Source organism: Phyllostomus discolor, chromosome 6 (genome assembly GCF_004126475.2).
Source record: "Phyllostomus discolor isolate MPI-MPIP mPhyDis1 chromosome 6, mPhyDis1.pri.v3, whole genome shotgun sequence".
Classification (NCBI taxonomy): domain Eukaryota; kingdom Metazoa; phylum Chordata; class Mammalia; order Chiroptera; family Phyllostomidae; genus Phyllostomus; species Phyllostomus discolor.
The window spans coordinates 34,626,138-34,641,565 of NC_040908.2; the positions used below are offsets into that span (position 1 = coordinate 34,626,138).

General features: G+C 33.8%; 1 protein-coding gene across 2 annotated transcripts in view; it reads right to left on the reverse strand.

The window, feature by feature from the left end:
• The window catches only part of PSME4 (proteasome activator subunit 4), a 93,387-nt gene that overhangs the window by 53,577 nt on the left and 24,382 nt on the right, over positions 1-15,428 (reverse strand). For both annotated transcript variants that reach the window (XM_028516497.2, XM_036027945.1), the window contains exons 4-10: positions 8,241-8,285; positions 6,287-6,436; positions 4,984-5,047; positions 4,349-4,423; positions 3,265-3,387; positions 1,441-1,533; positions 634-899 (exon numbers count right to left, since the gene is read on the reverse strand). In XM_028516497.2, the coding sequence (XP_028372298.1) occupies positions 634-899; positions 1,441-1,533; positions 3,265-3,387; positions 4,349-4,423; positions 4,984-5,047; positions 6,287-6,436; positions 8,241-8,285 (816 nt within the window). The remainder of the gene's footprint in view (positions 1-633; positions 900-1,440; positions 1,534-3,264; positions 3,388-4,348; positions 4,424-4,983; positions 5,048-6,286; positions 6,437-8,240; positions 8,286-15,428) is intronic.

The window sequence follows — 15,428 nt, forward strand, 5'->3', positions numbered from 1 at the left end:
TCAGATTCAGGCATCAGAGGAATAACAGTGAGTTGAAGTAACCTGCTCTCAAAACCCTCAAAACAACTGAGTAGGTCTCTCTTGGAAGGTATATCAGGCCTATGTTGTAAGAGTGACGAGGCAAAAGGAGAACTATTTTGTTACTGTTTCAACATAAAAAACAAATGAATGCAGTAAAGTCTACCTTGTGGAAACAATCCACATAAGATTATACAGGATATGAAAATAATAAAGACAATCAAATTTTTCTTACGTCATTGGTCCTAAGAAATAATAGAAATCCAAAATCATTTTCACTGTCATATTCTCAGTATTTTGTGACACCCATATTTTGATGAAAACAGCCAGAGCTTAATTTATGAGCAAAACCTTGAGTAACTAAAATGTGCAAATAATACAAAATACTTATTTTATCCATATCATGTCAAATTTTACTCTCCAATAAACCTTTATGAAGTCACCAATCATTAGGTTAAAATACGTTGCTTCTCCTCCAGGAAAATGTATAAGTACCAATACAAGCAATAGAGAAGCCGCAGCAAAGAAAACCAAGCAGAAGGGTAGAGGGAAGAGATAACCAGAATAACTGTAGCCACCACTGAGGCTTCAACAAACGTGTAAAGCTACGCTTACCTTTCAAGTACAGGGGGTATTACTAACTCAGGTCTCATGAGTGCAAGATTCTGCAGAGCCTGGGCTGCTTCTAAACTACCAGTTTTGCTAAACATAGCCAAGAGGACAGGTTGAATAATGCATTGTACAAAGTCTGTAACATCTTGATCAGTAAGCTTATGGCTATCAGGCACAGGAGTTAACCAAGAAGGCTTCTTGTATCTTTCACGATGCAATCTTCGAACAACACTGTTTGGCAACCGCTGGAGTAGTTTCATTAACTTGTTCTGGGGACACAGAAACAAAAAGTCCAAGGTAGGTTCTATGTCCCAGATAGATATTCATGGTTCCTCTGTACCCCTCAAAGTAAAGATTTTCAAAATAATGGCTATTACAATCTTATTACAAAGACGTGCACAATGTATCTAGACAGAATACTCTTACCAATTAACTATTGACAATAATCAATACAAATATGTTTCGAATTTCAGTTTTAACTCCCAGTACACATTAATCTGCCATTACATGAAAAGCCATTTTAACCAGACAACTTAAAAAAAAAATGGCACAAATAAAACTGAAAAGATGAGTCATGCTTTGGTGGCATTTTTGGTGACAATTTTGTTGCCAGAATGTGGCATTTTGTCACCATTTAACATCACCAGTATTATATTAGTTTATTTACATGTCCTATGAACACAGTAACTTAATCACAAAGCTTACATGCAGGATAGAAAATGCCTTACAGGGTACATAATAGGTAATAGTTACATGTGACCCTATCGCAAAAAATTCCAAAACCTAAGAGTGAAAAATGAACATACTCACCAGCCAGCGCCCATTATTTGAAGGATGGTAAAAAGATGTGATGCTGTTAAACAAACCAGACAAATGTTTTTGCACTAGCTTACTTGGTCCACCCTGTTCAGGTATAAGAGTAAAAAAGATCAGTAACCACATTATACTGTAAAAATGGGAAGGTTATTAGGCCCAAGCCTACATGTAAATCTCTAATATGGTTCATATTTATTCTGCTGACAAAAATCAGTTCTACCTCTAAATAGGAGTAAAAAACATTCCTCAATGAATTTCATACAAACTGATTTCAAACAGTCTACTAAAAATAAGGGAAACTTACTGAAACCAAATTAAAAAAAAGACATTTTTCAATTTAGAATAATAGTATCTTTTACTCAGGCAGTCGAGTATCTTTCATCACTAAGATTATCATCTTAAAATGACCAAGAGTGCTATTATCAGGCATAATAAACATTCCCTAAGTGATTTAAGAAGTGAATACCTCACTGCAGGATATGAGGTAAGATTTACACAAGTGCATTAAAATATTTTATTATTACTTCTAAATGTAAATGTTCAAATGACTAAACCAGTTATATGTGACATTTTGACTCAACAGAAAAATCTTTAACTGTCAAAACAAAACAAATCAAACAATAAAACTTGGCGGGGGGGGGGGGGGGGGGGGGGGGCGGACGACAAAAAGCTAGTGTTCTTTTTTATCAAGTCAAACAGCCCTGGGGACAGAGATCTTGAAACTGCCTATCTGCCTCAAGCTGATCTTCTTTCAAGAAACAGCACAGATGAAGGTAGAATGTCAGCCACACTAGGAATCTGTCCTCCTGGTGAAATGAAGCCACATTCATGTTGGCTCTGCAGAGCAGGGCAACTACTAAGAGACTGTAACAACTCCACAACAAAGTGTTTAGAATTCTAACATAAGAATTATCGTTGATTTTTATTATATTCAATATTCATATTTAATACAAAATGAAGCTGCCAGTAAGAACAACTGTGTTAGAAAAACCAGCAATATTAAGTAAAATGAGGCTGATAATAATCACCATCCAATTCAGCAGCTCCTAAAAAATGAGTTCCAATTCATTGTTTATGTAAGATAGTACACATCCAAGAGTTTGTATCATTTTCTTATTTAATATCCTAAAGAAAATGGGATTCATTTAATAGTGAAACAGCAAAAACAGGGAGCTTAAGCTAAACTCTCACAACCATTCTGCCTTTTCCACAGAAACAACACAAATCAACCAAACAACATAATCTAGAAGTACCAAACACAGAATAAATAAGTTAAGAAAATGACATCTGTAGAAGCAATATGACAATTTTGTTCTACAGTCTTATTTGAATGATGATGTTGAAATCCAAGCATAATACATATTGCTTTCAATGCTGTCAGTAAAATAATCCGTCATGCTTTTCCTTTCACTAGATTACTTTGCTAGTAAGCTTAGTATTTAGTGTAATATTTTATATGAACATTTACACTGAATGCATTCATACTGAGCACGTGCAGAGCCCTGAATTCTAATCCCACCTTTATCATTCTCAATCTGACTTTGGGAGTACCTTTTTATCTGAGTCTGGTTCCTGGTCTATAAAACTGTTACAGACATTCTGAATTTTTCAAAACTCTAAACTTTGGTTCTAACTTTAAGGTCCATTGGTTATGGACATTTATAAATAGTACATATGACTACATTCTGGAGTGAAAATATCCAAGAACCAAATGACTGACGAAGCCACTGATAGAGACTGACACGATTATATATAATTTTTGTATAGTTAACACAAAATTTAGAGAACTATATAAAACAAATACAACGCATTACAAACCATCATAGCAGTGATCCATAGCACGGCATGTCCTATGTCATAGGCATTTGTTAAAAATCTTGGGACTAACACTTGACTGCTTCCCACTGGGAGGTTCAAGCTTCTCAGAATTCTTGTAAATATCTTTAAGAAAAGAATTCAAAATATATACAGTTATCAAATAACTTTCCTTAAATAACTTAAAAGTTGTGTGTTGGTGTTATTAGATGTATTCTCATTTGATCAGTTTTGAAGCAAATTACATACTGCTTAGTAATCTGTTTTATTCTTTACCTGAATTTAAACAGGAAATGTTTTAACTCCTTTCTCCCTCTCTAAATGGCACAAAACAGAAATGTCTTCTGGTGAATTCCTTTCCCTCTTTAAATTTTAACAATGACCTGACCTTTCCCCCTAAGAATCTGCACTTTAATCTGTTATTTAATAATTACATGTTGATATAATTGAATTTATATTTTAAATCTGCCATTACTAACAGGGACTCTACAGGTGGGGGAAAATTACTTTACTGGCCAGCAACAGAGGAAGACAGCACAGGCAAAGCAAACGGAGCATCTGCCTTCTGCTGGTCCCTAGCCCTGCCCTACTGTCACTGTGGGCACCAGAATCACCTGGATGCCCACTCCAGCCCTCCTGAAGTGCCACTAGTGATTCCACTGCAAGTGAAACAATACAGAAGATGCAATGTTAAAAACACTGCACCCAGAGACACTCTAACTTCATTTAACCTAGGGAAATATATAATGGGACCTAAGAGTAGAAAAGACTCTATAATAGCAATCAAATACCATATACAAAATTTGTTTGAAAGTATGAATGTATAACACCCTGTATTTTCTATATTACTCATTCTGAAACTTATAGTTCATGTCCTACATAGGTAAAACAAAAATTACACATTTTTGGTATCTTGACATGACCCAGTTACTTTCTGTAAATAAAGGATCCACCCTGTAGGTTGTTTGTATTGATGATCTAAAAATATTTTATGTGGAGCTAGGAATTAGCATACAAAATACACTTCCCCTTAAGGACATAAAAGTGATGGCAGTGCTGTTGTATATGTTCAGATGTTATTAATTACCTTTGGTACATATGGATCCCAATCTATGTACCCTATATTATCTGTAGCCAATCGTGCAAAGAGGTTTACTAGTTGCTGAAAGTAAACAAAAAAAAAAGAAAGATAAGTAACTACATTTGTTGTTTCTAAGTGGCATAGTCATACTTCTTATTCATATGTTCTTTTGAGCAATCAGTGTTAGCATAATTTAATTTAACATATGCTTTATAACTTAGTTTTTTTAATCTCCAAATTTAAGTTCTGATTCCTGACACCCACTTAAAATCAATAGCAGTTGAAATACTTATAGAAGGATAATGATAAAGCATTATCCACAGTGCAAACAGGAAAATAAATCTTAATCCAATAGGCATATAGAAAACATCCACTACGTGTCTAGCACTGGGCTAGTGAGGATACAAAAGGAAACAGACAGGGTCTTATGGTTTCATGCATTTCCCATTACCTTCATATACTTCCACATATTAACAAAATCAAAATAAAGAAATGTCTGCTTCTGTTAGATTACAGCAAATAAAATTTTAAAATTGATTATAACACTGCTAATAGCCAATTCTAGGGAACTGAACTTACTTATCAAATGACTGCATGTATTTCCAAACCATAAAGTATAGGAGGAAAAATGGGATACTCACCCCCTCCCACTGTGGGAGATTTTGCACTGAAACCCAAAGGCCAATTAATTCATCAAACCAAAGTCTGAAGAAGAAAAACGTTGTTATGAGTAGCAAGTGAATTATAGAAAATGGTTCAAAGCCAGGTATCCTCTGTACATTTTAATCTATTATTATTACAGATAACTACATAACCTAGAAAAAATAATACTGAAAGTTACAAACTAAATGTAACAAAGGATTACTTTTGTCTGAATATTCCTCTTTCAATTTACTTATGCTGTAATGAATAATTTCATAATACTTCTACTTCACTGTTAAGCAACTACTGTCCACCCCTATCTAATACTGTTTATAAGTTTCTCCTACCTCTTCCTGCCTTTCTCATTAAATGTTTTCCTGTTACTACTTGTTCTTGTAACTCTCCCTTACGTTCTTGTTTTAATAACCCAATTAGTAATTATGCTATTAACTAGCACTATAGGAAATGCTCCACAAAAGAAATGAGCCACAGAGTGCTAGGTGCAACTAAATTATAGTGGAGGAAACTATCACAAAGAAATAGAATATAGGGGCAAAAAAAATTTTTAATACTATTAATCAATCTTTAAAAATGTCAAAAAAAACTGAGAGATTTTAGAATTTTAAAATCGGGGGGAATGGATTGGGAGTAAAAAGGAGAAAACTGTATATGAACAATGATTAAAATAAAAAAATTAAATTTTCACAAATATACAGCTACACACAAAATTTCCGACTTGACAGAAATAAAATAGCAAATGGGAGGGGGGAGGAAAACTAAGCATAAGCCCACAACAGAGTGATAATTACCATTATCCTTTTAGTCTTTTTTCTTTTCTTTCTTAAAAGCACAGTCTAAAATATTTTTTCACTGTAGTTCCTAAAAATGGTGCAAAGACTACCAAGAAAATTATAAAAAGGACCCAAGAGAAAAAAACTTGTGATGAGAGTTAAAACCAAGTTTTAGGAAAACACTTTCCTTCCCCTAAACTCTATGCAATTGAATGTTCTATCACTGCCTATTTATTAATGCTTTCCACTCCTTTTTCATTATTCTTTCTCTCTTGATTTCTTAAATTAAAGCCCTCATCTTATTTGGTGTGACATATAAGCATTATTCTGTATTTACAATCTTATATTTAACACTTCAAGTATAAACATAATGGTTGAGTTAATAAATTTTTCTTTACCTACTACTGTAAAGTAAAAATCTGTAATGCAACTATTGTACTGCTTTACTTGTTTGCCTGTATCAACATGTCCTGCGATATTCTAGAATGTCTCAAGAGATATAAATACTTACTTAAAACCTTTATGATGAAGTTCTGGAGGAAGGGAGGTAGGAAGAAATATTTCAAAGTAAGTGATAGCCTTTTGCATTGTTACATCAAAAGGGCACATTAAAGGCCTCCATTCTTCTAGCATCTCAGCTGTTGCATCTGCTGGAAAATACCTAATTTAAAAAAAAAGGTTTTCACGTATCTGATCATTGCTAAAATTCTACATCAATACATGACTGAAGGGAGGAAAAAAAGGATGGGAGGAGAGGCTTTCATAAGATACATCACACACTATGAATGTCATGTTAGCCTATAGGAAACATTCTAACAACTCTACATTAAATACCCAACACACTATAGGATTTAGAAAAATGCTACAAAGTTGACAAAACTCAGATAAAATACAAAGTAATTCAAATCACCTACAAATTTAAACATGGTTGTATTTTTTCATACTGTGTGCTATGTAATTGGAATAGAAAAAACTGTGTATATAACTCCAGTCTATATACTTTAAAAAAACTGGATAATCAGTGAAGTGAGAAAGAGAACATCAATTGCTAGGCTCCTCTGGACAAATCATTTACCCTCACTGGACCACAAAGTCCTGTACAGAAGACAGGACTGGACTAGATGATCTGTTCCCACTCTGACATTGCACAATTCTATGAAATGCACAGGAGTGTCCTTGAGCTACAAGCTAGAGATTGGCAAAATTAAAATCTAAAATGGACACACACACGCATACACACACAAAATGAAGGAAAATGAACAGAAGACCATGTACAGTATTTCAAATGCCCATTAAGAGGTTTAAAATAACAAAAAATATATATATATAAGGAATTCTGATTTGGGTATGGCCAAAAAGTTAGAAAACCCTTTCAAATCCCTGACATTTTTTATAAGTCTGTATTCATTTGAATCACACTTCATTATTTGATGTTAAAAATGAAATTACATTTCTCGGAATACTTCTGTTGAGCTCATCATGCTAGGTCACTGTACAATAGGTCAGAATTAAAAAAGCAAAGCATAACATATTCTGCCTTCAAAGATTTCACACATCAGTTCACTTTTCTGATTTTTCAGAGTCAACTATTGGCCTAGTAATCTAAAATAAAAGCTTGGGTGTTCTATGAATGTATCCCACAATCTAAGAACCAGTGAGTACCTCAGTGATGATCAAGTGTCTCAGTGAGGAAACACAGGCTGAGAGAGTAAGGGCCTAGTATACAATGACATTGCTCACTAGTGGCTTACGACTCAAGTTACATCTTAAGCCTCTTAAAAGGGAGACATTTTATATGCCAAAAATGCATTTGCCCAAGGCTGAATAATATAGTAGATCAGCGGCAAGTATATGATTTATAAAATAACTTTAACTCTTTATTATAGCATATGATAAACATAGGGATTTCCATTCAAAATAATTCCCTGTATCCACAGCAGAATAAATAGCTTTAAAACAGCCTAATAAACAAGAAATCAGAAAATATTTCGGGTCCAAAGAACTGGACTTTAATTACTTAAAACTAAATTCTATGCACATTCATCTTTAAACATCAGAATAAGAGGTAGTTTAAATAAAATATTCTACTGAAAGAGATCATACTAGAAAACATGTATGGACCACTTGTTATTACTTGCTTTTAATGGAATACCCCTACAATACTCATTTTGAAAAACATTTTAATATAAGTAACAATAATCTAGAAAAACCTTTAAAATAAAGCAGATTATACATAAATTATGGCATCCTTACTTTATAATGGGTGACTGATACCCACACCACTTAAAAATTTCTAAATCTAAAAATATAACCTGAAAATTTCCGTTCAAGAGTTTAAGATAACATGTTATGCCCAGTGACTAACATCACAACATTGTACTTTTATTCCCTCTTCAAAACATACTAAAGCTAGGGAAGATCCCAGAGAAATGACAAGAGGCTTTGTAAATTGAGAAGCTACTTACGGGCGGCAGCTTTTCACGAGTGTTTTGAGAACATTTTCTACAGAACTGGGGGAGAAAAGCCATTTGATGAATTAGTTTGGTATATTTAAATAATTATTTTAATTCAATTAATAAAAAGACTCTCTAAGATATGTTCATAAATTTAGCTATTCTCTGTATACATGCAATAGCTAATCCTTCTCTTTCATACAGACAGAAAGAAGTGTAAGGATTAACTACCTACACTCCATAATCTGCTCTTTCCTTTGCCCTCCTTCGCTCATTCTCTGCTGTGAACTAAAAGGAAGAAAACTAGGAAAGAACAAGTCGTTTTCAATCTTTACAAAGTCAGCAGCAATGACCAACCATACTTGGTAACACATCAAGAAAAGTGCTCAGTAGCTTAAAACTTCAAATATGAATTTTAAATTTTTATTAAAGTTTTTTTACATCGAAACTAAGAGCAGATAAAATTTGGTGTGATTCTATCAACAACTGCCAGAAACTACTTTTCTGTGGCCGACTAATGAGAGTTCTATAACCCTGTAGGGGTCGCCAGCAACAATGATCAAAACAGCAACAGCCACCTTTTGGGCTCCTTAAAATGTTAGTTGAGTAACACTAAAAGCTGTAACTTATTTTCCACCTTGTAGGTGGTTCAAGTGAATATGGAAAACAATAAATATTTGCATATTAATTTATAATAAACATGTTGGTTTTAATATTAGTTTAAACTCACATGGCCAGATGGAATTTTAAAAATACTAACTAGACAGCAGTCAAAAAACGGTCAAATGGAAATAAATAAAACAAAGGGGCAGTAGGTAATTTGAACTGGAATTTTAAAATAAATGTGTGACTACTTATAGTATGTATGTACAACTAAAAGTAAGTCTCCAGAAAGATATTATGGAGGAAAGGGGTAACTTTCAGGCAGTGCTTCAACCTGACACCTCATTAAACTTCCTGAAGATCTTAAACACAGAAGTCTACCCAATCTCTCTGAAAGCTTGAGAACTAATCTGCAAAGAAATTCCAAGGAATAATAAAGACTAAACTCAGCACAAATAATCAATTTACCATATAACCAAGAGTGGAAACTAAATTACTTGACGAAGAAGGAATCCTCTTTGATTTCCAAACTACTCAGGAAACAACTAACTGAAGAGGAAGCCTGGCTACAACTCATGAGCTACTCAAAAAATGAAACAGATGGTCATATGGCCAGAGAACAGTCATGGAGCATTCTGTCTGCTTATCAGAGAGGTATTCTACCTTCTCTCATAAAAAAAGATGTGCAATTCAGAAAAACAGACTTTAGTTTAGAAAACATCTAAGTTGCCTGGTTAGAAAAAGTCAAGCTTCTCTCCAACTACATTTCCCTGAAGATAAGGACTACTACAATTATTTTTTCCTCTGGGCATTGCCAAAGTCCTTATAACAAGGCTATGTATTCATCTCCATTTGTATTTTATTTACTTACTTAAAATGCTCAATAAACATATTCTGTCAGGGCAATAAAGAACACAGATCTTTGGGTCTTTTAGTTTGGACTGAAGAATCACATTTAGAAACAAATCACAGAATTAACAGGCAATGTTAGAAGACTCATCTCATTCCAAAATAAATAACAGATCAACTTAAATACAGATTTAAAAAAGAAAACTCTAAAATAATAAACTTTCTGCCCAAGAATATAAGCAGAAGATCTATAATTCTAAAGTTCCTAAAGTTTGTGTCCATATTAAATTTTCATTCATTTTATTGTTTCTCTGGCAACTCATTTGAGAGTATTACACAGAAAACCTTCTATTTTCACTGGTAACTTTTGTATTCTACCAACAAACTTTCATATAATGTAAAAAATGGTTCTAGGAAGCAAGTCACAAAAGGCTACACAGCTGTTTTCTCCAGTTCCCTTCACTCTTCAGAAGTACAGGAGGTTAAGGTAGCTCTCAAGATTCACTCATTAGAGGAAGAGGGTATGTGGGAATGTGATTTAGTTCATCTAAATAAAGTCAATTTCAACCCCTTGGACGTAAGCTCTTTATCCAGAAAAGAGTACAATCTCTCTAACCTGTGATATCTGTATAGTGACCTTTTGTGATTCTTGTAATCTCTCAAGATGAAGTAAACAATGTTTCTGTTTAAAAATAAAATAAAAGGTTAAGGCTAGATGCTACTAGACTATATTTTTACTAGTTTTTAGAGGGAGTAATCACTACATACTTTTCCAATTGCCGGAAATTTATCATTAAAGTAATAACAAATCAAAACACTTTCTTAAATGTCAACCAGGATCTACAGATAGACTAAGTTTTGAATGGGTTTTCTCATACCCTATTTCCTCTTAGTAAAGGCATGTTAAATTGCAAAGAAAGCCATAGTACATTAATTATGTAATGGTTCACAGCTTGGGCTTAGAGTCAGACATCTGTATTTGAATACCTGTTCTGCCACTTACTAGTACAATGTTATAGCCTGAGCTTTTCCATCTTTAAGAGCGGTAATACCCACCTCTCATAAGGCTGTTACAAAAATTAAATGAGATACTGTAAAGAAAGCAGTTATCTGGCTCAAAATTAATCGCAATAAACAATAACTATAAATATTTCATACTTAGCAAAAGTAAATTACATTTTCAATTTCCTTAAGAACTAAATTTTACACTCATTTTGTTTTCATATTTATTCTCCTGCCTCTGGGTAGCTATTAATTTATTATTTAGGAAACTATATCAAAATAGGAAAATACTTCCCCAACTGCCAGCCTACTTATTAGGGCAGAGACTAAGTTCTTGTCCCAGTTCTTGAGCTCTTGACCCAGATTCAACAAATGACTGTGTGTCAGTTTTCCTCTCTGGGCTGCGATTACCGTATGATGACATTCTTTATGATTTATTCCCTATGATGATATTAATAAAGCAAATTCCAAATAGGGAGCAGAGAGGCCTGAGGAAAGCCAAAAGCCTTAATCTCCAGTTACTCCAATTACTGAGACAGCAGACTTATATAAACCTAAATGTTTACGCTTCCTACCCCCTCCCTTACCTATCAGGACAATATTCACTTCTAATCAAAAGAAATGTACAGCAAATGATATGTTCAAGATGAGGTCAGTGCGGACTGCCCATAACCATAAGTAATTTCAGCTTCACTTGACAATTCTTGAATTAAAATTTGAGAAGTCACATTTGTTTTTTCATGTAAAAAAAAGGGGGCAGGGGGAGACTATAACACTTGGTATACTCTACATACCTATGCTGAAACTTCCTTATAATTTAATGGTAATAGCAGCTTATATAGTATTTTTTTTCTTAAGAATGTACTTAACACTTCATCTAAAAGAACTCAATTTTACCTGCTTCTGCTAAATCTAAACAATTCCACCATCAGTCAAACACTACCCATCTTATATGGAATCTTTCAGAGCTAATATTGCTTAGTTAAATAAGCAAGTAGTCATTTTTCACAGCCACTTCACACAAATGAGGGTCAAGATAATTTTACCATAACAAAGGTACAAATAAAGTATATATAACACCTCCATCAATGATGTAGCATTAACACTGGTTTTTCATTATCACTTTTTTTTAAAGCATGCCTCTGTGGTTAAGTGTGAAGTTGTCATAATCCTGACTACTCATGTAAAAAGAACATGCAAAATTGCTGTAAGCGATAGTAAGCCTGATAAACGTGAATGAACTAAGACATTTTTAAAACTCCTTTAAGCCCTGGCTGGTGTGGCTCAGTGGATTGAGCACCAGACTACAAACCAAAGTGTTGCCGATTCGATTCCCAACCAGGGCACATGCCTGGGTTGTGGGCCAGGTCCTCAATAGGGGACATAAGAGAGGCAACCACACATTGATGTTTCTCTCCTCCTCTTTCTCCCTCCATCCTCTCTCTCTAAAAACAAATACAATTTAAAAAAAAAAAAAGAAAGAAAAGGAAACAGCTTTAAAAAGAACAGTGTCCAAGGAAAGATCATTGTGGCACAGAGACAACTTTTGGAAGAAACACTATCAATGTCAGTGATAACAATCAACCACAAGTCTCTAATTTCCAAGTAAGAGTTTTTTTTAAAGCACACAGAATGTTCCTCAAATACCATGTTAAAAAACACTGCAAATACCATATTAACAATCAGTTTATTAACAAAACTGTAACTATTTTAAAACTTCAACAACTCCTCAGAAATTACTCACATCATTTCATTATTCTACACTAGAGATCATTCCGAATTTCTAAACTGAAGCTTAGAAAAATGTGGCCACATACGTCAAGAAATCCCCAACAGAAGTTAAGAACATGTTATTTCCATGTGCTGAAGGGGGAACAAAAGATTTAACTGAATCTTGAGGATAAGAGCACCAATTCAAATGCCATGAAGAGCAAGTACCAGAAAAGGGAACTACCGATTTCCCCAGAGGCAAATTAATATGAAAACAGAAAGTTTAATACTATATGATCCTCTTAGAATATATATGAAAGAAAAATAGATACACTTTAAAATATATTAATATATACTTAAAAGTATAGATGAACTAAAAAAATTTAGTTTAAAAAAGTAGAATGAGTTATCCAGGCCCAAACTACTTATGATGCAATATGCAAATCTTTAATACCAAGCAACTCAGAAAAACAAAATTGGTAGTGATAACACCAAATAAATAAATTTATACACATAATTCAAATGTGAACTGTCCAGGCCTGTTTTGTAAAAGCTATTCGATGCATAATTCCCTTCACATTTTGTTATTAGCAATACCCTTCATTAGTGTGCTGCCTACATTTGTAACTTGCAATATGCTACTCCCATAAAATTCAAATGTTCCTTTCAAGAAGTAAACAATAAGCAATTTTTATGTTGCTAGGGTAAGTTCACAGCTACGTAGCACTCCTTTTCCATTTTGATTTTTCCATTAAAAAAAAAAAAAAGACCTAAACTATTTCTTCAATAAAAGTACATACAGAGGAGAGTGAAAGAGGTCCTTGCTCCTGAAGCAAAAGACTGAAAGGCAGAAGGAGGAAGGGAGGGAGAGAGAAGATACCAGAAAAGAGGAAAGGAAAGAGAGAAGAAAGGGTAATAATCCTTGCTCTGAACAATATAACTGCTTTTTTAAATCAGGTGGCAATGCATGACACTCTAAAGCAGTGGTTTTAATAACGACAAATATATTAAGGCACATGAGTTTAGGAATTGAAAGACAAACAGTTAACAAATGAAGTGATCTTTCACTTTTGATTATAAAAATAGTATTCTAAACATAGTACAAACACAGGCAGTCAGCTAACAAAACTGTTTCAAAATGTGCCAGAATACATCCAAGATGAAAATACCCAAAATAACAAATACAAAAGTTAGCCGTACTAAAAGGGCTCTGTAAAGAGTTTTCTGAAATAAAATGCTTGTAAAAGTCATTAATTTTATCCCTTGACTAGAAACACTTGCTATACTAGTGCTCTAAATTCAATCTTAAATAGAAAAATAAGTTTTTAAATGTTTTGTTAATATTTTTAAGTTAAAGTTAATTTTTCCATCATTATTTGTCTCTGCACACTCTCTTGCACCTCCAACCACCTCTTCCCACCACCCTACAATCACCACACTGTTGATTCCCTCTTAGAAATTTAGTGGACAGAGAAAAATAAAGCAAAACAAAAGTACAATCATGTAACTCGCCAACTGGTTTCTCTAACATTTCTGCGTAAGAACCTGAACTATGAGGTTCCTCTAACTTTAAAATCAAGGCAAATGTGAAGAGAGCCCAAGAGTCAAAGAATCTGAAAATCTTTCAAAGTTGAAGTTTTATAACTTTATACAGAGAGATCAGAATGGAAATAAGGTAATTCTTTGGAAAGGAGAGTTAATATGTAAAAATATGTAATAGTAAAAAAGATTACAGAAAATTAGAGAAAATGAATAAGGAATAAATTATAGTCCTGACAAATATTTTAAGGAAGAGCCCCTTCAAAAGCAGTTCCAGATCCCCAGTCTTCTTTCTGACCCCTTCAAATTGGAACACATTACCATTTTTTAAAAAAGGCTGTGTGAACAGAGCTCCATTTCACAGTGTGTACTCTGTGTAGAGGTGGTACACAGTCCTGTGTGTGAGTGCTACAAGCCACTGGACCAATACGGTTCATCTGTCTGCAGCATCACTTTTTGTCAACAGATATATAAGGAAGAATTTTTACTTATGGAAACATTACTTAATAAACTTAATGCACATATAAATGTTTAAGTAAAATGTGAAACTTCCAAGACATTTCTCACACTAGATCTCCTCAGGAAATACCTCAGAGCCTTGGAGAAAGGGAAGGAGATTATTAAGTAGATAGTCTGAGAATCACTGGTACAGAAGAAAATAAAATAGTGTTTTGGACACTTGAACACCTGGACCTTAGAGATTTAAAAGTGGGGAGTGAGGGGAGAGAGAAGCAAAGAGTGCTGGACTGGTAATAAGAAAACAGGAGGGACTGATTAATAAAACAGAAAACTTTTAATAGTACAGATGCAAGATAACAGGAGGAAAAACTAGAGCTTTGAACCATATGTAAAGAGCATTTTAGAAATGCATGGAGCATTTTTAATTATTACAATCATTGGGGAAGGTTCAATGGACCTTTAGTGATCAGAAGCCAGGTATATTAGATATCCTGCCATTCATGCAACAACCAGTCACAACAAAAAATTGTTGCAAGACTTTCACATGTCCCCCCACTTCACTGTCATAGGAGTTAAATTTTTTTGAAACTAAAAGTTAATGCTTTAAACATTTAGTATTTTTTGCATAGTTTTAATGGACACTGATTCTCCTGGAAATACAACAAACAGGTAGGTAAATTGAACGAGGCTGTACACTTTACTTTGTTGAAAATTTTACCGAGGGTTATTCCTGGAGAAAAAGGAAAAAAGAAATCACACCATAATGGCAATTCCAATTGTACCCCGATTTGTCAACACCATATTCCTGTCAACATGTAGCTGCTGCATGCAAATATGTAACTACAACTAAAGACTGTTTTAATAATCTTAGAAGCAAGTGTCATCACATTGGCAATTAGCAGAGACACAAAACACAAGGATGTCACAGAATTTCATTAATAATTTCTTTGTTAAAATGCTGCATTACTGTAATCCTTTTTCGTATTATACAAAAGGCAGTTTATGTTGTGAAAATTATATATTGACATTATTTATTTT